Below are 25,041 nucleotides of genomic sequence, written 5' to 3'. Positions count from 1 at the left end.
CCCCTTTGTAGCCGGTAGCACCAACATTTTAGACAGCTTTGTACAATTTTTGTAATGCATAGTAATTCACAGCTAGGCAAACTGGATGCAAGTAGAAATCAATAAATAAGAAAAGTATGTGTGTGTATCTCTGCAGTTGGTGAAGACGGGCACATAAAGATATGGTCAAAGAGCGGGATGCTGAGATCCACCTTGGCACAGAACGGTAAGGGATGCATAACACATGTGGCACATTTCTTTCTTATGAAAAGTACTTTTTTTACTTGTTTCTCAGTCAAATAGTATATTTTTACAGTGTATTCTGATAACAAGGTAGGTTTTGATTTCAATAATGTGTAAAGCACAGAGATAAAATAGGGGACAGAAGAGAGAAGATGGCATTACATAAGTGGAATATTAGATACAACAATAATATATATGCTATTACTACACTCTCTTATTCTCGGCTGTCTCTTCTGACTGGCGTTCTTTTACCTCTGATTAGCAATTGTAATGTCTAACTATTTTAGAGCTATATATGTGCCTGTCTTCAAATAAGTCTATAATTTACTGTTATGTCAATGACTTATATGTTAACAGAACCTGACATATTTGAAGAATAATACACATTGTGTGGGATGTAATGTACGTTGTGGTGAATGGAATTTTCACTATGAACTCATCACTTCCTCTACAAGGTTGTGTTGTTTCAAACACCCCATATGATCATGGCATTGTGTGTAATTTCAAATATACATATTCACTATGGTTAATGTATAAGCAAATGTGAATGCAAACTATGGGCTTACTGTATTTTTCTTTTTATAATATGTAATATATATTTTTTTGTAGTTTTGTAGCCCTTCTCCCATTTGATTTAATGACCTCTGTTTAGTAGAAGCTTTTTACTGCGTTCTGTAACATCCTCTCCGCTATCTCTTCTTGAGACTTGAGTGGGAGGAATTGTGTTGTCTCTCCCTCTTAGCCAGTCTCAAGAACGGACGGCTGACTGCTCTACTTAAATAGAAGTTCCTAAATTGAGCACGCCGTCCTTTAATAGTATAGGATATTTTTTGTTTCTTCTAAGAAGTTTTACAAAAGTGCAGTACAGAACTGATCACACAAATGGTTAGCCGTTTTATCCATTGTTGTTTTGTCCCATCAAACTCCTTTGACGCATGCATTTGGGACATTAAGATATCGGTCGACCAAAAAGTGAAGAAGTACATAGCAGTTGGGGCCAAATTGTTTAGGGAGCTGTCTGTTTGGCAATCTGGCTGAATGATTGGGCTGCTCTGTGTGTGGACAGCTTAAAGCAGACTCTGGGGACAGTCGCACACACCCACACACAGGAATATAATAACATATAGGCTCGTTCACACACTTTCCAACACAAACACATCCAAGAAAGTAAGTTTGTTTTTTTGATATGTTGAGCAATACTTCATGTATGAATTTGAATGAAAACTGTAGTATGCAACGTTTTTCTATTTTTTTAAAACACACCACAGGGCTTCTGTAATTCTACACATAATTGTAGACGTGTGAACAAGCTTATGTAGTTTTCAGGTGTTAACTAGTGTAGTCAGGACTGCATTTGTAAGGCTGTTTAACATGCCCTTCCAGCAAGTAGGATGTCAAAATTGAAATAAAATGTTAGTTTTTCATTGTGCTAAAATATAGACATCATTGTGTTACATTCAAACTGGCCTTAATTCTCTGTTAAGGAAAATTATTAATCTAAGTAGGTAAATTTTGCGTTTAAAGGAAAACAATTGTAATCCATTACAACATGTTGTGTGCATCTGTTTGTTTAGCTCCAGAATTTTGCTACTGACTGATGCTTCCTTCTTTGCTGCAAAGAGAGCCCAAATCACTGAGTCACAGTGGTAGCACACACATACGCTATATTTACAGTAACTTACTGATTAATTACAAGGAAGGAATGACGTGCGCTGAATGCCTGTAAAACCGGTTTGTTTTTTGGTTATTAGAAGTTCCATTCATTTAATAAGGTCTAATTTTTATATACTGCATGTTTCCTCCATGGATAATTGTTACTGAATTGTGTTTCTTTTCTTTTAGGTTTGCCAGTTTACTCTGTTGCCTGGGGTCCTGATTCAGAGAAAGTTATTTACCCTCTAGGAAAACAGCTGATCATTAAACCACTTCAGCCAAGTTCCAAAGTCTTACAGGTATCAAGTGACATGTATTTATTAAATCGCTTTCAGACATAAAATATAGTGTTTTCCCTTTATATTTTCTATAATTTGGTATAGAAGGGCATACTGCAGCATATACAAATCATAGGCTTCTTTATGAATTTAAGGATTTTACCCATTGGATTGTATTGTTTTAATCGTTGTCCGTACGCGCTAAATTGCGTGGCAGAAAGGTTTCAGGAGCTTCTTGTCTTTCTGGGTATCTTGGCAGAGACCAGCTAAGAGCTTCTCTTAGACAGTGAAATCTCTTCCTGTAGGCCAACTGGGGAAGCTATGGAGCTATGGGTGAAGCCACTGAGATGTGACTGCTGCTGTACCTCTCAGCAAACACTCAGACTTGTAAATAAGCTCTCTGTAACTGTCCAAATGAGCTTTGTCAGTGAGCACAGCTGCATTTTTCTTTAGTGATCATTTCAAATGCGTCTCCTTTTTTTTTTTTTTTTTTTTTACAGTGGAAAGCTCATGATGGTGTCATTTTAAAGGTTGACTGGAATCCGGTCAATGACCTCATTCTATCTGCTGGAGAGGACTGCAAATATAAGGTGATGCACAAAATTGGTCTTCTTAAACAATTGTCAAATACCAAAGTGCTTAGATACTTTCTGTTCTATATTTGAACATTACATATTAAATAAAGGAGTGTTTTCTAACTTTCCGAAACACCAGCTAATGGCTCATTGTAAATCAGGGCTGGACGCTTAGGTCCCTTATTGTATGCCATCATTTTCACATTATATTAATATCTTAGATTTCTGGGGATAACATGTAGAATGGTGAAAGATATCCAGCTCTGGTATCCCTGCTTTTTTATATTCTATCCCAATGCCCCATATTTTGATTTGAAATTTAATTAAATACTTGTGCCAACAGTAGAGGCCACTCCCACAGCCTCGCAGTTGCGACATTGCTGTGGATTACCCATAGGCTTCAAATACTTTGTTGTCTGAGGCTAATCCGGGTTAATGAAATCATTATATGTACTCTGACTATTATTCCCATTGGCAGCAGCTGCTTATTCAGCATACTGTGGTTATACCAGGTAGAAACTTGGCACAGACCTCAATAGAGAGATCACTTGTCTGCTTTACTGCTTGGGATAAAATTGCCATAAATGCTAATTTGGTGAGTGTTGTCTCTTTCAATTTAGGTTTAAGAAACTGATATAATAAAAATTCCTCCAGCTTCGAAAAGCAAACGATAGAAGGATTTCCTCACGGTCATGTTTTGTTGCCCTGTGATTGTTCTTTACTTATTTATTTTTAATCGTCTTTGACAATTGTTGCAAATCTAGCAAACGACACCCTGTGCTGTACACGTGTGCATGTAGTTGTACGTCTGCTTGGTGATTGTAGTGCTGATGGAGGTTGTGAGCATGGATGATGGACTAACAGTCACCTTGTGACAGAAATCAGTGTTTATTAAGTACTCCTGTTCTGTTGTAATGTAGAACACTTTAAAAGGCCACTTACCCCCTGACATTTTCAGATATGACCTATGAAGATAAAATACATTGTTCAGTGTTCTCCTGATATTCCACTGCAGGGCTGTTAAAATGTTTTTACCTCTGCACTCCATTAGAAAGCTAAAGTTCCTCCCACATCTTTAGGACAGTGTCCTAATGGGATCTGATTCAGGTCACAAAGCTAAGAATGCTGTCATTTCATTTTTTATGACCTCACTGGCTCTGCCCCTGTATTTAAATAAACTAACCCACTAAGATTATTTCTGCAAAGTCTGCTAAGCTTTCAGTTTGTGTCTGCTATTTTAGTGAAACCCCTCCCACCAGTATATGCTATGGTAGAGAAGCCCCTCCCACCAGTGTATGCTATGGTAGAAAAGCCCCTCCCACCTGTGTATGCTATGGTAGAGAAGCCCCTCCCACCAGTGTATGCTATGGTAGAGAAGCCCCTCCCACCAGTGTATGCTATGGTAGAGAAGCCCCTCCCACCAGTGTATGCTATGGTAGAGAAGCCCCTCCCACCAGTGTATGCTATGGTAGAGAAGCCCCTCCCACCAGTGTATGCTATGGTAGAGAAGCCCCTCCCACCAGTGTATGCTATGGTAGAGAAGCCCCTCCCACCAGTGTATGCTATGGTAGAGAAGCCCCTCCCACCAGTGTATGCTATGGTAGAGAAGCCCCTCCCACCAGTGTATGCTATGGTAGAGAAGCCCCTCCCACCAGTGTATGCTATGGTAGAGAAGCCCCTCCCACCAGTGTATGCTATGGTAGAGAAGCCCCTCCCACCAGTGTATGCTATGGTAGAGAAGCCCCTCCCACTTTTTGCACTGCTAGAAAAGCCATCCCACTTGTTTGCTATGGTAGAGAAGCACTTCCCACCTGTTTGCTATAAATATTAATGTCAAGTACTGACTTCACTTGCTATTAATTTTAATTTGCTTTTAGTATAATCAGAATGTATACCTTCATAAAAACTACATTACTTTAATTGAAGAAAGGGCATTTAAGTTACTTTTTAAATGCACACTGCTGACCATCAAACATTGCCCAGCCTGTTTTATATTTGATAGATGTGCTTCATTGGGGTCTACCTTTACATGCACTATGTGGAATTTTAACCTTTCAAAAGCAGACTATGCAATTATTTATTAATACTATTATAATTTAATCACCCGATATTTATATAAACACTCAATTTATTTAATGTATCATTCAGCTCGGTAATACACAGCCTTTGACATATATTAATGTTTCACAGTAGTCCTTTTGCTTATTTCTAAAGGTTTGGGACAGCTATGGGCGCCTCTTATACAACTCACCATCCCATGAGTATCCAATAACATCTGTTTCCTGGGCGCCTGACGGAGAACGGTTTGCTGTGGGTTCTTTCCATACTCTACGCTTATGTGATAAAACTGGGGTAAGTAAAGATAAAATTAGTCTGTACATAAACACGTCCACTACAGAATGGTAAGACTGCACCAGTCATTTACACCTTTTATTACAGATATGTGTCATTGATGGCAATGATATTCATGCTATGACTTGACCCTGCGCTGTAATTTATATGAGCGTTTACAATTTAGTGATCAGTCCTGTGACCATAAGGAACAGAGCCAGACTGAGGGAATTTATACTGATTGTAGAACTTGCAGAAACTTCATTTATTCTTTTCTCATCTTCTTATATGCGGAAGATAATAATATTTGGACAGACATTATGAAGGATTTGATTAATAGAGAAATGATAGAAATGCCAGGTTCAAGAACTCGCATTGCATATCCTTAGAAATGCATACAAGCACATCCACCCATATTATATCTGTCCTAGACACACATGCATTCTTTTAATTCAGTTCATTTTATTTAATAGAGCATACACATATTTGGCCTATTCCAAGATAGGCAATTGGCAGTAATTACAATATCCGAAAAGATCAGGACACTTAGTACATGTGTGTGTCAGAAGTGGCATGCTGGGCCTCATAGTATAATTTTGGGAACAACCCGATGATCTCCAAACTCCTTGGCCACCTCCATGCTCTTAGACCAGCGGTTCTCAACCTGTGGGTCACGACCCCTTTGGGGGTTGAACGACCCTTTCACAGGGGTCGCCTAAGACCATTGGAATACACATATGTCCGATGGTCTTAGGAACCGAGACACCGCACCTCTATCCGTCTCCAGGCGGCTCCGCCCACATGCAGATATGCCCACAAACGAGTACCCGGCATGATTACATTTTCGCGCCAACCCCATTACATACACCGCATACAAATACAGGTGTATGTGACCGGGTTGGCGCCATAATGTACTTATGCGGACCAGTCACACATGTGTAGCGAGCAGCTGCTGTGTAGAAAGCAGCTACTTAGTTAAAAGCAGCTACTGTGTTGAAAGCAGCAGTATTGGAGGTAAAACGACACTTCATGAATTATAATTACTGGGTAAATGTAAAATCATCAACTACTGCAAAAAAAATATCTGTACCATGGGAACTTAATCTGGATGCTGATTGGTCTTTTTATAATCAGCTGTGGTTGATGTGAATACTGCCCCCTTGTGATAGTAACAGGTATGTAAAAAAAACAACACAGAATGGTAAATCATAGGAAACTTTAATGAACTGTATTAATTGAACTATTACATGTATCATCTTTTGTATTATTAATGCTATTGTTTTATTTATTTATATATATATATATATATAATATATATATATATATATATATATATATATATATATATATATATATATATATCTCAATCTCAACCTTCGCACTGATGTTGGCTTTTTGCTTTTTACGCATACTGTCGCAAAATGTAGCAATGTAGTTTACTGTTATATTAAGACTGTTATCCATACTACACCATGGCAAAATTTCATGTATTTGTAATTAGAAATAAATATTTCACATTATATAATTACATATTATTTTTGTGATTAATCACTATGCTTTAACTATGTTCAATTTGTAACAATGAAAATACATCCTGCATATCAGATATTTACATTACGATTCATAACAGTAGCAAAATTACAGTTATGAAGTAGCAACGAAAATAATTTTATGGTTGGGGGTCACCACAGCATGAGGAATATTAAAGGGTTGCGGCATTAGGAAGGTTGAGAACCACTGTCTTAGACAAACAGATCAGAGAGTGACCAGGTATTGTTGGGACCCCTCACCTCTGGGGTACCATAGCAGTCGTTCCCCCACAGTAGTTTAGCCATAGATGTGAATGTGTAGACAGATAGATTGACATATAGTTAGATAGATTTATAGTTAGATCTATCTATCTATTAGGCAAGTGGAGGTGTATACGATGGCACCACCACTTCTAATTCAGCTTGACTTGTAAAACTATCAAATTCCATTCACTTACATTCCCATTACAGTTTTCATACTTGTATACATTTTCGCTATACACAGCCACACACACTAAGTGGCGGTGTGGAAATTATAAGTGAATGGAAATTTTGATAGTTTTACAAAAAAGCTGTGAAGACTTATACCAGCCCACTTTGACTACTGTATACGTGTTTGTGTATATGATACAGTCAAAGAAGTTATGACTTCAGAAAAAAATATCATCTTTCTTTGTAATTCTCTGCAAACTATTGATCATAGAAATTACTTTTTATTTCTAACTGGCAAACTAACACAAACACACAATTGCTATCAAATACATCCACAAAAACATTCACTGAGCTTCAAAAGGTTACAATAAGGAACAGTTTTATGGCCGTGTAAAGTATTACTGGAATAATTATATACTTATATTGTTTATAGTGTTGATATGTTTAGTATAAAAGTTGTAATTGTTTTTATTGCTTTCATTTAAAACATAAAATGGGGTTACATTCTGCAGAAAAAGTTTTGTTTTGTGTAATATTATGAAAATGTATAATTTTAACAGTATTTTATAACGTTGACATCAAACCATCTGAAGTTTGCTATATTTATGAATAGTCTGCATTTAAATATTGAAGGCTTTTTTTTCAATTCAGAAAGACATTCAAAAATATAAATGTCAAAGAAAATTCATATTGTTGCATGTTATTATTTTCATTGCTATCAAACTTTACTCCAGCAAAACTCTTCTTGTTTTGTGGTGCAGAAAAACACATGGAGGTGTGCAGTATATGCCATTGTGCAGCAAGTGTCAGAGATATGTTGCAATTAATGCAACTATTAAATAGCACTTGTTTTGCATTGTGCTATCGTGCAACAGTTTTGCTCACTGAATATGCCATTCAACCAACAGTGGTAGTATGCATCTGATCATACAGCCTTCAGTGATATAACCAAACAGCTAGTCTCTGAACTAACTCTACTTTAAAACAACTGCAGCTACAAGCTGTTGCTGGTTTCATTGAGGACTAGTGGCAGAGGGGGAGAGCACAGGCCTCCTCTCCTTTGAAGACATCCACACAGGGACAAAGTCACCCCCCCCCCCCCCCATACACTTTAACTCATGCAGTGCCATGGATGTTACAGTGATGGCATAGCAGTTCTGTGCCAAGACATCAGCTTGCGTGTGTACCTGTCAGCTGTTTTTGGTTGCCACAGGCCCCTACATAAAATCAATATTTAAATTTGTTTTCCTTTTTAAAATTATTGGAGGGTTAAATGGCACCCCTTTCCTGTACTTCAAGAAGGGGGAATGCATTGACACAAGTGATTTACCCTGATTGATAGCTCTCACTGTCGACCATAAGTCCTGGTGTATTTGTTGGCACCTCCTCTTTTCCTGAACCCCTATGCCAGGCCGGGCCACCCTGTGGCTCTCTAGGTGTTGTAAAACCACAAGCCCCAGCATTCTTTGGTAGTAGATAGCCAGCCGATATCTTGCAGGGCATGATGGGACTTGTAGTTGCACAACATCTGCAGAGCCACAGGTTGGCCAGGCCTCCCCTGTTCACTTCTATTGCTCCTAGGTATCTTCGACTGTCTACTTCCTCTTCCTGACATGAAGCAGCTGTGCTGTGCGATGTCAGTGATTTGCTTTCATGGTTTGCTCATTACCACTGTTTGTGGTATTTGCTGGGGTTGGGGGAAGATCCCAAGGTGGTTGGTGGATGCCCCAACAATTTTACAAACAGCAGTGATTTCTGCAATTTGGGCACAGTGTGCTGCCAGTATTGAAGAATGAGGTAGGAGAGGACCTCAGAGTGGCACGTTTAAGTGCAGGTTAGGGAGTGGACAGGGGTCTCTCCATGCACACAAAGCCCTCTTATCAGCAGTATAAGCTGCCAATATGGTTATCCATATATGACAGCAACCTCCTCTCCTTCAGTAGTGAAAGGCAGGAGTTGGAGTAAAAATAAGTTTATTATATTTACTCTATACTGTTGTTGGCACCTGTAAAAGGTCAATATGGCATATTGATAATTTCTATTCATGCAATATGTGACCGGAGTACTATGCCATGCCTCTAGTTATAGATGTGATTATACACTTATTTACTCTTCTTCGGATACCTTCTAGCTAACTCACAATCATTGCACACTTTTGCTATTTACACCATACCTACACCAGTCATTGTACCACGTAAATATCATAGAAAGCTGTCAAAGTTCCTGTATCCTCTATTGTGTCGTTGTGGGTCTATGGCCCCAGCCTGTAACACAATATTATAGTGATGATGACCAGCTAGTGATGCCTCCATGAATAACTATGTACAATAATGTATTCTGTATTTTATAGGACCATTTGTTATACATTATTGCTTCATCCACACTGAGATAACTGTATTGTATTAACTTATTTATTCTTGTCCTAAAGATTTCCCCAACAAGTTAGGAATCAAATACTAGACTTATATGATTCTTGTTACATCTTTGTGGCTTCACACAGATTCAGTAGCACAATGTGTCAGTATGGGGTTTATACTATACTAATTTATACTAATGGGTCATACAGGAAAATGTTGACACTCTTTAATCAGCCACATTTTATTTTCTTATCTCTCAGACTAGACTGTAACTCACTTGGACTGGGATATAATCCGTATTCTGGGCTGGTTAAAATGAGCAGTAATTATTACATTTGTATGTAAGATTTAATGTGTTAAATTGATGGCAAGAACATAGGTGGGGTACACACATAAACTGTCCAGCATGCTTATAACTACAGCACTGGGGTAGCTGTTGGATTTCACCTTTATTGAAGCTGTTTGCCACATGGCAGCTTGAGACAGTGACTGTGGGGCGAAAAGCAAAGCAACCGTCAGGCTCACCTTTGTTAAGAAGCAGCTGGAGAACAGTGCAGCAACAGATGACCTCAGCCGCAGTAAGTTGTGGATACAATTAGGGCTATCCCTTAGGATGTGACCTTGCCACATCTCTGTCACATTCAGAATAGGCACCAGATTTGTATGTGCGCGTAAGCCAACAAGCATGACCTATCAAATTTTTCCCTTACGGGACTTTTCTCTTGTTCTAGGCAAGCAGTATTCGCTTTAAAATATATATATTACACACACAGGCAAGCTCCAATATCAGTTTGCTAAGGCCCCCAAGGCATCAATTCGTACTGCCATCTGATGTCTTATGACAGCAGAATCTTCTGCTATACACAGGTTCTTCAGACAAAGTATCTGCTTTTAATTACAAATGACTCCCACCTAGTTTTGTCCTTGCCACAGATAACTTCCATATTAGGAGACTGAAAAACTATAATCAAATAGAATACCTGAATTATATTTTGCATGATCCTCAGCTAGTCTGATACATTGCAATTACATCGCTGAAAGTTGTGAAGTGTGTAGAAAAAAGCAACACTTAGGGGTATATTTACTAAACTGCGGGTTTGAAAAAGTGGAGATGTTGCCTATAGCAACCAATCAGATTCTAGCTGTCATTGTGTAGAATGTACTAAATAATTGACAGCGAGAATTTGATTGGTTGCTATAGGCAACATTTCCACTTTTTCAAACCCGCAGTTTAGTAAATCTAGCCCTTAGTTTTTAAGCTCAGCAGTAAGTTCAGTTTGCTATGAAAATAGTTAGCCTGGCAGATGCTTATGTTGTTGCCAGTCGTGTCTTTGTCCAGAAAGTTGTAGTTACTAATTCTATTGCTTCATCAAGGTGCTGTAATCACCAGATATGAATGTTGTTTTAGTAAGTGTTCTGCTCCCTCTACTGGACACCATATTCAAATGAGGATAGATACAGATGCACTACACATTTGTTTTACATACAAATCAGCAGCACTTCTGTCCATAAATACACTCTGTATCGTTCAACAAATTCTAGGGGGGAGGAAGGGGGAAGCTCTGCATCATCCATTGACAGAGGTACACAATACGTTCATGCTACTTCTGAACTGTGTTTCCTTTACCAGGAATACTAACAGAAAAGAGTAGGACCCCGATTGATCAAGCAAGTTTATTACAAAGAAACAATAATAAGTGCCATAAATGAAAATAAGAATATATTGCATGTCTTGTAATGTATGATAAGTACTGAAAATGTAAATGGGATACAATTCAGGTTTGAAAGGTTTTTAGAACGCATTTGAATAGTATAATTGTCTTGGCTACAACTTTATATTGAATACTACTTTTTTTATTATCCCTTTCCTCTGATAGTTTATTGCTACTAATTACAGTTTATGTTTATGTCTGGTAGGGCTTGTACGTACAGGTGTTTAAAACACTAATTAAGGCGAAGATCGTACTTTATCTGTGCTTTAACAGATGCCTAGAGTTATAACTTGTTCATTAACATGTCTCTAAACTTCCCTGCAGCATAGTGAACTATATAATTAAATAAGCATTCCCATAAAACTCCATTGCATGTTAGAGTATAACTGCTTCTGAATGCAGACAGCGCAGAAGCTGACACAAGGCAAACACTTGTCAGAGAGAAAGTTGTACAAGTCGTTTTGCTAACTTTATATATTGGGCTATGAGCGTCAAAAGGTGTGAGAGGCCGTAGATATATTGTGTGAGTGTGTTTATATTGTTCTAAACCACATGACACTTAAGAACTGCATGTATTTACGCGTCAGTGAACAACTTTCTATTGACCTTTTTACTGTAAAATTGATGTTAGTCGGTTTCTGGAATTGTTGCTATTCATCTTAAACTTTTTGTGGGGAATTCAATTGGCCGCAGACCTGTAAAAAGTAACGCGGCCTGCGCACTATTACCGTAATTACAGTAATAGTGCGCTGAAATACCGTTATTACGGTAGATTCAACGCCGGCTTTATGCTTGTAATAGCGATCATAGGTTTAACGCTGCGCTACTTTGGAGGAATTGTCTGCAGGCCTTTGTCTGCAGGTAGCTAAAGTTGCTTGGGCAACTACAGATGCAGTACTACTTTTGGGAAGCGTGGATTCATAGGGCTTTATGGTAACTTACCCCTCTTTGTAGGTCAAAGTAGATTATAGGATGTTTCACCCCTGATAAAAATACATTGGGCCTCATTTAGAGCTGCTGCCAATAGTGCACTGTGGCAAAACTATATTGCAAATATATGTTGGGAGAAGCCTGTCCTAGCTCAACCTTAAATTGCAGTGTAAAAAAATAAAGCTGTCCAGTATTTGTGTGCTACATGCAGAAACAGCCAGTATTTCCCCATAATAAAGGAGCACCTTTTGTTACTTCTATCTCTAAATTGAGCCAAATGTTTGTACAATCTGGAAGTGCCACTATGGCTGTTGCATGGCATATAAATCTTTTATTAGTGCCTAGTTTTGTATGTACAGATGGAGCAGACGTCAGTGTGACATTGGTGTATTGTGGCTCTGTGTGCATAGCTGGTGGCACACGTTCATTATCGGCAGGACAGTCTATAATCCAATCCAATGCAAAATGCTCTTGTATAGAGGACAATGCAAAAATGTTAAGTCCTTCTTGATATCAAGAACTTTATTTAGCAACCAACATTGTATGAAGGTATGTTATCTACCTTCTATCCATGCGTATAAAAGAAGTTTGTTTGTTTGTTTGTGAATATCTTCCACAACTCTCAAGGTAAAGCTGCTAAATGTGACACAGTTATTTAGGTTCGAAAAAGTAACCTAATAGACCACATAACGACAAAGCCACAGAGCGACAAATATTGAAAACATAATTTTCTTGTTGTAAACCGTTGTTTGACAGCTGGAAGGAATCCTCACAACAACACGACATAACAACATTTCTAAATAGCATTTTTGGTCTATTTACCAAATAATTTGCTAATATATAAAAACTGCTACACATTACAAATCAGACCTGCGCAGCGCCAGGTGACCCTCGTAGTTTACTATAAAATACACTGCACTACATGTGTTTAGCCATGAATTACGCTAATTCATGGCTAAACATGGATAAATAAAAAAAAAAAATTAATTTTGTTTTATAAGCTTTTGGGAATTTAAATGATTAATTGTTAGACTAGTAATACTTTTAAGTGTGCTACTTAAACTACTTTTATCATACCCGTGAAGTAACCACAGAAAATTCAACTTAAGTAGCAAAAGGCCATTTGCGAGGTGAAGGTTGAGGAGAGGTTAGCTCAGCTGGATCCAAACAAAGAGAGTCCTGAGTCAGCAGTATCAACAACTCCTTCTTTGCCCCCAGGCAATGCTGCCAGAGATTTTCTTTGCATTAATCTTTAATTATTATGTCCACACTTCAGGTACATAGAGTTGTTTTAATTTTTTTTTTTTTTTCATCCTCCTCCGTTTTTAATAATAAACTTTCATGTCTAGCAGTTATGGGTTAAGATACCTAAATATTAGCAATGTAAAACCTATGGGGTAAAGTCATTTTTGCAATAGTACACACTAACCTCCCCTATTTGGCCCATATTCCCTGATCGGTGTGGGGAGATAAATGACAGTCCCTGACATGAGGGGCCCCAGCCAAGCCCTCTGGCAGAGTCATTAGTTTTCAGCCATTAAATCATTATCTTCTTAGACAACTCAAACGTGCTCCTGAGAGTACAACCTCTCTTTCTGTGCCAGATTTGTTTTCTGTTTAATACTGTCCCATCTACTCGTCATGTGACGCCAAGAGTTAAAGAGAGCTTTCTTTCCTGCAAGAGAGAAACTCCTTACACTATTTAGCATTAAAGTGACACTACATTTTTATTTTTTTATATCTTTTTTTTTTTTGTCTCTTTTCCAAACTGTATATGATGGCATACTAAAAATAAATTGATTAAGGGACGACTTGCAAATTGTGTTATCATGTCTGACAACCATTTCAAACTCTCTGCATAGCTAAGATCTAACTGGTTTTCATAATGCTGCAATAAGGTTTTCACAAAGTTAAAACTAAATGCTGCAAATCAGATTATTTACATAATTATACCATTTTCTTTGCTCTCAGCATATAAGAAAGAGCAGCATCACCTACTGTGGTAGAGCTCATTTCAGCTCTGTCAGGTTAGTCTGTGATTGCAAAACTTAAAAACGTTTATTATTTAAACCCTTTGAAAGGAACTTTTATGGTTATAGTCCAAACAATAATTAATAATCTAAGCAAATGGGTGAAGAAGCATTAGCTTCGATTTGCTTCTTCATTTGCGGCATTATCTGCAGCAATCCCAAGTGTTAATGCTGGATAAAATACAATAGAGTTCTCTCTCTTTCTCGTTTTTTTTTTCCATCTCTCGCATTTTCTCTTTCTCACTTTTGGGTCTATTTATTAAACAGATAAATGCCCTATTAAACAGTCACCGCCAGTGATAATGCGTTGCTTTGGCAATAGCATGGGGTAGACTGTACAACAAGGATCGCGGCGGTCCAACCCTTCTGTCGTTGCCCATTTCGCTCGCACTTTTTCTTGCCCTCTTTTCTTTCTCTTGCTCTTTTTATTCTTTGTATCGCTCTTTTTCACTTGCTCTCTCACTCTTTTTCTCACAGGCCTTTTCCCTATTTTTTTTTTTTTTACTCTTTTGTTAACCGTTTTTTGTTCACTCTTATTATCTAATCCTCCTTGGTATTATCTCTAATGATAAATGATGGCGTTTTTTCTCTTTTACATATTTTTCTCTGTTTATTAGACAATCTGTGGTCAAAATAATAATGTTAGGTTTACAAGGTATAATATAACCCCCGTGAGTTGCGCTGTTTTCTTATAAAACAATTTAGTTGTGCATGTTCTTATTAATACTATGCTTTATTTTATATATTTCTTAGTCTATTTTTAATCTGTTTAGACTGCATTATCAATATGCTGTGAATAATGTAAATAAATAATGTCGATATTATCAGGATTTTGTCCTCTCCACATTCTACCCTTGAACGATGTCCAGTAAACAACAACAACAATAATATTTTCAAAATTACGACAGATCTACAAGAGATGTTTGAGACTAGACTCCGTTATATGGATCAAAATAAAGTTGCCCCATCCAACAATAAGGCAAATGCCTGTCAGTGGTATCCATGTCCTACTGAATAAAGATGATTGTGGCATCTTTCTTTACATGCCACAGAATCGCTAGGGAACACATCCTATAATCTCACCAGAGCTCTGGTAACTTCATGCCCTATAAACAAAGTGACCATTGTACTAAGGTGAAATCCACTATAGCAGCATGTCCGGTATTATAGCTAAACACGTATCTGTATGATCTATGTCTAGATGCCACCAGCAGTGTGTTCTGGGTCTGTGCAGCTCCTGCTTGCTAACTAAACACCAGTTGTCTTAAAGGCTATTATTCTACAAACAATGTATTTGGTTGTATAAAACAAGGACACTGCTGTTTGCCATGTCAACTTAAGCTAAATAAAAATAAATGACAGGTTCTGGCCCAGAACCTGTCATTTATTTATTTTTATTTTTATATTTATTTTTATTTATATTTATCTACAGTTGGGAGGGTAGGGATTTCCTCCCATATACCTCAGGTTCACCTGTTTGGCTGCTTTTATACACCTAGAGGAAGCGCAACCTACCCCTCTTATTGTCCATAAGCTGGGTACACAGTACAAGTTTTTCACCCAATTATCGGACCAATCACACAATATATACAACCGTTAGGTCTGATATTACATTAGTGTGTACGCTCCCATGATCATGTTTTATCGCACCAAAGCACATTGTATTGTTTCATTTAGTTTTATAACCAGACTAAGAAGCTCTATAAATGATGGAACGATATAGTGCAAATTCTGCAGTGTGTATGCGCTCACAACCAGCAGTGTAGGCAGATCTCCATAGAGTTTACAGAGTCACAATCTTTTCAGCTGGTGGTTATGACAGTTGAAGAGCACAGATCTGAAGGTAAATCGTGTATAGTGTGTATGCATGAATCAGCATGCTGAAAGGGACTTTCAATTGTTGGTAAAATCGTTAAGGATATTGCATTGTGAGACATTATGTGTAGTGTGTACCCAGCCTTGGTATCATGCAGATCCACTCAGTGATTTAGTAGCTTTAGCTGCAATAACTTGGAGTAGTTGTATGAATTTGTCTTACATCATATTTGAGAAATTTTAGCCCACTCCTCCTTACAACACTACTTCCTGATGTTTAAGGGAATTAGTTTATGTATAGTCGCTCCACAGTATCTCAATGGGGTTTTGGTCTAGATTTTGACTTGATTATTTTATTTTTAAGCCATTTACTTGTAGATTTACTGGTGTGATTAGATTCCTTGTCCTGTTGCATGATCCAATTATGGCCAAGCGTCAGTTGTCTGATAGATTCCCTCACATTTTCCTCTAGAATATTCTGGTATAAAGAAGAGTTCATGGTGGACTCAATGATTGTTAGGTGTCCTGGTCAAGTGGCTGCGAAACAGCCCCAAATTATCACCCCTCTACCACCATGCTTGATGTTGGGTAGGAGGTTCTTGTTGGGGATACGCTCTGTTTTGTCTTCTCCAAACTTGTCCTAACAGCTCCACTTTGGTCACCTCTGCCCAGAGGTCATTGTTTTCGAAGTCTTGTGTTTTGTTCAGATGCAACTTTTTAAACCTAAACTGTACTTTCTTTTTTTTTCCATCATGAAAGTCATACTTGTTCAATCTTTTTTTAAGGTAGTCATACAATTTAACAGTTATTCTATTGACAGACACCTGTAGATCACTCAATGTTTTTTTCTGGTTCTTTGTGATGTCATGGAGCATCATATGGTCTGACATTTGGGTAGTTTTCTGGCATACTTTCTTCTGGAAAGATTGGCCAATGTCTTCAATGTTCTCATTTCATAAATAATTTTTCTAGCTGTTAAACGATGGACTTGAAATTCTTTAGAAATGGCCTCATAACCCTCTCCAGCAAACATGACTTCTGAGATGATTGCAGATGTCTGTACTAATTGGCTTTCTATTAAGACCGATTTGCTCAACCTGCTGAAGGTTCTGCTTTTATATAAAGGTGGTGGCACTTCCCAATGAAGTGCAATTGGCTACCAGCACCTGGCTCATATTACTTCCTTTAATTATATGGAAGCCATTATGGTGTACTTGCATTTTCAAACATGGTTTCTTCTTTATTTTTTGTTGGGTAAATAATGACCAGATAACATCTGTTTTCAGTTATGTCACGTGAGATTAGTGGTTTCACATTTTAGGACTTGGGAGGGCTATATGATTGTTCATTATCATCATCATCATCATTTATTTATATAGCGCCACTAATTCCGCAGCGCTGTACAGAGAACTCATTCACATCAGTCCCTGCCCCATTGAAGCTTACAGTCTAAATTCCTTAATATAGACACACTCACACACATAGACATATACATACAGGCAGAGAGGTAGAGACTTGGGTCAATTTTTGATAGCAGCCAATTAACCTACAAGTATATGGAGGTTTTGGTAACCACTAACACAGCGCTTTATGATCCTGACTGCAGCCAAAATCTTGGAAAAAGGGTATACAACCTAAAACAATCGAATAACAATAATATGCAAAGACATTCAGCGCTATCAGGTTCTCACAAAACACAAAAATAAGTGCAGGTGCACTCCACCCTAATCACAATGTAAACTTGTTCAGTCCTTCATTTGCAAATATTGTAAAACAGTTCATATATCCATCCCTATCTTGATAATGGCCTTTACCTCATTGTCTGCGTCCTCTGTACACGGTCTGTCGCTTCTACAGGATAATCCCGCAGTATAGAGGTCTCTGTCTCCAAGATCATAAACAGATTCTGTTTATCTTTCTTTTGTAAATTGGAACTGATGTCATCCATGTTGGAGAGGAGATGAACAGCGAGATATTTGTTATACAGGAACTCTAGATTGGGAGAAGTCCTCTAAATACTTACAAGCCTACAATATTCTACAATCTGGTAGGAGTCCATCTTATATTGTTACCACGAAGGTGATGGGGAGGTGCTTATTCTTTTGAAATAAACCACTTATGACGTGAAAAGATCATCATTAACGTCTCTGCAAGATAGGGATGAATATATGAACTGTTTTACAATATTTGCAAATGAAGGATTGAACAAGTTTACATTGTGATTAGGGTGGAGTGCACCTGCACTTATTTTTGTGTTTTGTGTTCTGTGTTTCGTGAGAACCTGATAGCGCTGAATGTCTTGGCATATTATTGTTAACTTACAAGTATGTTTTTGGAGTGTGGGAGGAAACCGGAGCACCCGGAGGAAACACAGGGAGAACATACAAACTCCACACAGATAAGGCCATGGTCGGGAATCAAACTCATGACCCCAGTGCTGCGAAGCACAAATGCTAACCACTAGGCCACTGTGCTGCCCTGATTTGTAAAAACTTTCTTTTTCACATGACAAATCAAGTTACTTCTAACCATATATGTCATAGAAACATTTAAAGAATACAATTAAAATCATATTCCTATATAGGTGATATTTGTTTTCAAAATCAATAATAGCATTAGTTCCCCTACCTAAATTTTTTGTGAGGACTGAAATGTTTCTAGTGCACTTTGGCAAATAGAGAATTTAATCATGAACTTGATCATAATTTCCAGATAAGCTTTTTTTTATGCCCATTATTTTTTTCCCCATTAAAATATTTACACCTAATTATTAGACTGTTTACGTTTCTCTTCTAAACTTTATATGACTCAGTGAAACCAGAAGCAGACAAAAGGCTGGACAATTACACTGGAGGAATTTTGACCTTTAGAAAGAGAAATTAAATAAGCCCTTGTCTATTATATCTTTGGTGCGTACCCTAGTTACAGCACACAGTTTTTGCACATAAAGTACTACACCTTTGGGCACCACTTTTTTTTCTTTTACATATTCATCACCTGTAAAACAGGGGCTGGCAAAATTATGAATTGGAACATGCAATTTAGTGGTGCTGTCACTATCTTCTTTTGCTTATGATGAGGATGGGGGTGAGTATTTAAAGTGGCAGGCACACTTATAAATTAGGGACTTTGAACTGAATGCTGCAGGACCATTCTTTTCTGTTATATTTTCCCTTTCAGTTTATAGTATTTTGCTTGAGATCAGTGGCACATGGGCGCATTGTGCACCCACATATTTTAGTCCTAGAAAAAGAGTGCTTACATAATGTATTTGTTTGCACATAGCTGGTGGTATAAGCACGGAGTTCCTGTCAAACAAGTGCATTACACTGCCTGCAATTATCAGGCAAAGGGCAAATAGAGGGTATAAATGATGCGTTCTATACATGGATGCATAAAGATCCACGTAAAGACTATCTACGGCTTATAAACCCTTGTGTAGCAGGAAACTAGAATCTACATTCATTATAACGAGGGAAGGGGACAGAGACACTATGGGCCTGATTCATAAAGGAAAGGAAAGCAAAAAAGGAGTACGTTTTCTCCTAGACAAAACCATGTTACAATGCAAGGGGTGCATATTAGTTTATTGTTTTGCACATAAGTTAAATACTGGCTGCCTTTTCATGTAGCACACAGATACTTGATCGCTTTATTTTTACACTGAAATTTAAAGGTGATCTAGGACATGCCCTATCCCAACTATAAATCTGTCCTCACACTTTAAATTTACCAGGGGTGCTCGCAGGGGGGGTCTATGGTTCTCCAGAAACCCCTCCCCTCCGCGAAGAACAGTGTCCCTACATAGCGGCACTGTCAAAGAAGTGTCCGCGGCGGTGCTGTATTATAGTACAATACAGCAAAATGGAGCTGCTGTGAATGCGCGGCCACATGCGCAGCAGCTCTCTGTTTTTAAAAATCCTGCGTGCGCCCCTGTTTACCTCTCCCTCCAATGCAACATGGTTTTGCCAAGGTGCAAAGTTTTTTTGTTTTTTTTTTGCTTTACTTAATGAATCAGGCCCTATATTTCTTTAACTATAAAACGCTATAATTTTATAATCGTGTGTGATTTCACCCTTATTTATATATTTGTAGAGCAATATGATACATGTGTAATCCTGATTTTAATAATGGAACAAAACACTTATTCCAGTATGCACAATATGTGTCCAAACACAGTTCAGCCATGCTGTACAGCCTGAATACACCAGTCTGGGAGATGAACCTTTAAATGCTGCCTACATACAGGTACTTCTTTCCATGAGTGTGCACTTACATCTGCCTGACTAATTCTTCCTAAAAACTGCGCTCAGCCAGGGACTGTTCTGACGTTTATCCTCCTTCCTCCCTTTCCCTGAACCAAATGACGCAGGGCAGTGGTGACCTGAGAATTACACAGGCTCCACCTCCCCTGTTACCAGTCCTCTGAGGGGTTGTGTCAGGCACCATGTTGTTGTTTCTGCCAGTTGTGTAGCAATGAAACAAGTGTACAGTTGTCAAGTAAAAATGTCGCCTACTCTAAAACAAAAACTCTATTTAGTGCTGAAATAACTTTGCCACTTTTGCCAAATTCTTATTAATATGATAATCCCATAAAATGGTGCTATTAACATGTAGGTTTAAATGACGGTTGCAAAAATGTGTAAAGTTTTGATTTAGTATAGTTCATTTAATAGACAGCTAGAATCCTACTTTGTTTGTCATTAAATATAAAAAATTACAGTTCACCTTTTGACTTGCTTGCTTTTTCACTGTTTTATGTCTACTTGCTTATTAAGATGTTTGAAGCAGTGACAGACAATATCTGTAAGATCTTAGAAAACCATGTGTGAAAATATTGTGTTGACACTAGGAAGGCAGCCTTAACTTTAGGTGATATATACTACAGCAAGGCTGATGGGCCAAACCATTCCAGGCAGCAAGTTATTTAACTAAAGCCAGCTGCACTCTCCTGCTAAACAGCCAGCAACACACATTTACAAAGGTAGCCCTCAAGTCTTACTCCTTTTATGCCTTTCCTTATTTTTTTTTCTGCTTTTCCTGACACAAATGTTAACAGTGGCAGTGAGCAGGCAGTGTAGGACTTCTAGTTGTGGAAAGGGGATCGGGGTGAGTGCGAATGAGTCACATGCCACCACAGTGATTACTACATGAAGAGAACCAGACCAGGCTTTCTGGTCAACACAGACTTTTTCAATGTACCTGATGTAATGTAGCTGATTCAGCAAATTGCTCCCTCAGGATTCATTAAAAAAAAACTGTTCATGTCATTAACCCTTCCCCTGCACATGTCTCTCATTAAACAACTTAATTCAATTACATACATACTCCCTTTCGCAGCGGGCACACACACACAAAAAAAACAAAGTCCGTGGCTGAAACAAAAAACCCCACAAACTAGTAAGTATGTGGGTAAGATACTGTTAAGTGATCGATCTCACTAGGTCCTGTTTATTTTTGTTTTGCCCCCCGAAAAAACAAACATTCAAGATACCGGTAAGCTAAAAGCAAATGGGACAGTTATAGAAAAAAGGGAAGGGACATATGGGGGGACAAAGGTAAAGAAAATAAAAACGCATTGTGTACCTCTAAGCTACAAGTGACGATATACAACTTCAGTATAGCAATATACAGTAAAAACTGAGTAGTAAAAAGCAACCAACAAAACAAAAGAAGGAGGTATGTTAGAGGAAACCGTGTAGGGAGGGAAAGGGGGAGGAGAGAAGTCACTGTCTGATATTTTAATCCTGTAAAGGGGGGAGCGGAAGTACCACCAGTAGTACATCTTAGAGGCATTCTCACTAATCCTAGTGGAGGTTTTAGAAGGGTGAAGTCTGATGGCCTCCCAGCCCTCAGAGAGGAGCATCTCTCCCATATCCCTTCCATTTGAGTTTGTGGGGGGGCTGTTGGTGATAGAAAGTGGAAATGAGACCCCTAGACAGGAAACTTTTGTGTGCAAAAAGAAACCGGTGAAGATGATTGATGAATGTCAGGGTGGAGCGGAGAACAGTATTTGTAGATGTCTGATTTGTAGGTATTGATAAAAACAAGAGCAGGGGATGCGGAATTGTGTCTGTCAATCCACAAATGTTGGGACAAATTGCTCCTGGTTTTTACATTAGAACCTTCAACCTATCCGTTACATGTCTTAGTATTGGGACACCACTGTATATATACAGTATGTCAGGTTTCTTGGATATGTGCAGTACATTGCTTTAGAGACCAGTGTGTCACAGTATGTTAGTGTACTGTGCCGCACACCTTAAACATCCCATGTACGCAGCCATTCACGTTCCCATTTTGGTCATTTTAAACTAAAGTGGCTGCACATGTCTGTAAACATACTCTTATTAGTATTATTTTCCTGATTATTGGATGCTGTCATATTTTCGTGTCTGTCCCACATCCCTAGACACTAATTTTATACATTACCCTTCATATCTGCATCTCTTTGGATACACCTATTTGCAAGTTAATGCAAACAGCTTGTATGAAGGCAATACATTGCCATTACAGTGGTCATACATTGATGTTATTTCTTCTTACTCTATCACACATAACCACAGAGGATCAGTAAAGCTGCCATTTGACTTTAGAATATATCAACAACTGTATTAGTAAGCTAAATGATATATATGAAATAACTAGACTCTTTGTTACAGTAAATATGTTCACCATGATCTCCTTCATGCCACTGCAGCAGAATGCCTTATCAGAAGAGGTGCTTCTCTAGCAGAACAGACACTGAGTCACTAGCACCCTGGCAGACTTGTTTTGCAAACATACACTGTGTGGAATAATTGGTTGATTTCACACACAGTGGCCGGGACCGTAACATCACAGTAGCTCAAATTACTAATTTCTCAGTTAGTGTATTTTACCTTTATGATTTATATCTGAAAATATCATGTTTGGGATTTAATTGTCCTATAATAACAAAAAATACACCAAAATCATCCGTTATATTTCATGTACCTCCAAGTTCTCTGGTCATGAATATTTTTTGTTCATTTCTGGAATGGTTTCTTCATCAGATTTTTTTTTATTTTTTATTGCCTGGAAGATTTTGTTGGCAGCATTCCTCTTGTCCTTACAATAGAATCCAGCCTCAGTATGATTTACATATCTACTCAAATACTTCTAACACCCTTGGCAATAAGTAAATTCCTGTACCTATTCAAGTCCTTTTGGAAATTGGAAACTCTATGGCTCAGGTGAATGTAAAACATCTTAGTCAACATCTACACGAGGCAACAGGTCACCTCCACTCCCAGCAGTCCTAGGAGGGCTACTTTTATCTGATGTCTAATTATATCAAAACTATGACTGTTTTACTAATGTCTATTAGTATGTCTATTTATAACACAAGTTTAAAACAAGTAAAGGGGGAGAAGCGCTGTAAATATGACTTTTTGCTGTGTTAAGAAAGATATTAATAAAAGCCAATGTGAATTGCTGCAGTTTTGTAAAATGTAAGATATGTTTATGTCTTTAAGTAACGGCTACTGAGCGATTCCCCTGTATGGAGTTGTCTTCTATCCAGTATAACCATGTCATTTTACATGTACTGCACGTAGCCACTCTTGTGACACTTTTCTTTACCAGCACTCTTGTCTTGTGAGTTGTATTTTTCATGTATTACTGAGCCTTAGTCATGTTTATTAAGCAACTCTATTTAACTCAGGCCTGTCCCACCTGCAGCCCTCCAGGTGTTGTGAAACTACAAGTCCCAGCATGCTCTTCCAGCTATCAACTGGTTGTCTACCGGCAAAGCATGCTGGGGCTTGTAGTTTCACAACACCTGGAGGGCCGCAGGTTGGACAGGCCTGATTTAACCGTTCTATACACGCCGGGCCTGTATACAGCATCCTAATCTACCAGATGAAGTGTGTGTGTGTGTGTGTGTGTGTGTGTGTGTGTGTTTTACATACATTATTTTATCTATGTCCAGGACTAAACCACCCAATTTTGATGTATGTCATTCTGCCTTTTATTCAGCTTGTCTTACTTATGAATTGTAGGTCTTTAGGCATAATGTGAGCCTAGTCTGTACGTCCAACACACTAAAATGCACATAAATCATTTGTTTCATAAAATATAAGTTAAGCCTCATTTGCTTTAGAGGACTACAACATGATAAAATACCTGTTCACATTCCATGTGACCATGGCTTGTCGAAATAATTTACCTGTTTCTGTTAAATATATATATTTTTTGGGTAGTCTAAAGCTTTCCTTGTCCATCTGAGGTTTGCATCAGTTAGGAAAGCTTGTTAGGCTTATTCAGTCCTTCAAACCACACTTCATCTGCACTGCCTATTCTAATTACTTTCAGATGTGCTTTATTGTCTGTATTGTGCAGAAGTTCATAAATAAAATGTATTATTATTTATGTCAAAAATACATTAAAAAAAAAAAAATCTGAGAAAGCCATGACTCAAGAATGTAGCTTAAGGAATTATTCTCAGCAATTCTAAATACTTGCAATGAATTATTCATTTGCTTAGTAAAACAGATTGTAGGCTAAGCAGGCGAAATAACAATGCCCATTTGTAAAGAAAAAACAGCATTTTTTTTTATTGTTTTTATGTCATTGTGTATTCTATTTTATATCACAGTATATATTATCTTGTCTGTGTCCGGTTGCTTGACATATTTCACTGTATTTGTTTTCCATGTTGTACACACTTTTTTTTATAATGTAGACAATTGTAATGTTAGAACTTATTACATAGGCATTATTTTCAACATTTCATGGAAAAATGGATGCAAAATAATTTGATATTATTTGAGTGTATGATAAGTCTCATATTTGATAAACATCTCGCTGTTGTGATAAAATAGTAGGCATTCAAATTTGGACTGAAAGGTTCCTTCTGTTCTGCCAAATATTCCTTCCAAGCGAGTCATATTTCTAATAATTTAAAAACACATGGGGATATATAATAAGAATCATTCAGTAGTTATTACTGTTCTGTTATCCCACAGAATTTATTATGTACCAAGTGCTAAGCTCCTTTAATTCCTTGCATATTTGATAGCAAATCCTCTACTAGGCACATGGGAGGGTAAAGCAAGCAGTACCACTTTCAAAGAGCAAGTGTAATACAACAGTACACTTGTAGTAGGATATTATATGTGAAACCGTTTCCTAATTTCTGCTTCCCTATATTGCCTC

General features: G+C 37.8%; 1 protein-coding gene across 2 annotated transcripts in view; it reads left to right on the top strand.

Moving 5' to 3' along the window:
* The window catches only part of IFT80 (intraflagellar transport 80), a 73,792-nt gene that overhangs the window by 11,171 nt on the left and 37,580 nt on the right, over nucleotides 1-25,041 (top strand). For both annotated transcript variants that reach the window (XM_075202070.1, XM_075202071.1), the window contains exons 5-8: nucleotides 137-205; nucleotides 2,065-2,174; nucleotides 2,654-2,743; nucleotides 4,943-5,080. In XM_075202070.1, coding sequence (XP_075058171.1) covers nucleotides 137-205; nucleotides 2,065-2,174; nucleotides 2,654-2,743; nucleotides 4,943-5,080 — 407 coding nt within the window. The remainder of the gene's footprint in view (nucleotides 1-136; nucleotides 206-2,064; nucleotides 2,175-2,653; nucleotides 2,744-4,942; nucleotides 5,081-25,041) is intronic.

This window comes from Mixophyes fleayi, chromosome 3 (genome assembly GCF_038048845.1).
Source record: "Mixophyes fleayi isolate aMixFle1 chromosome 3, aMixFle1.hap1, whole genome shotgun sequence".
Taxonomy (NCBI): domain Eukaryota; kingdom Metazoa; phylum Chordata; class Amphibia; order Anura; family Limnodynastidae; genus Mixophyes; species Mixophyes fleayi.
Note: the sequence above shows the minus strand (reverse complement) of the source record. Positions and strands in the feature narration are given on the sequence as shown.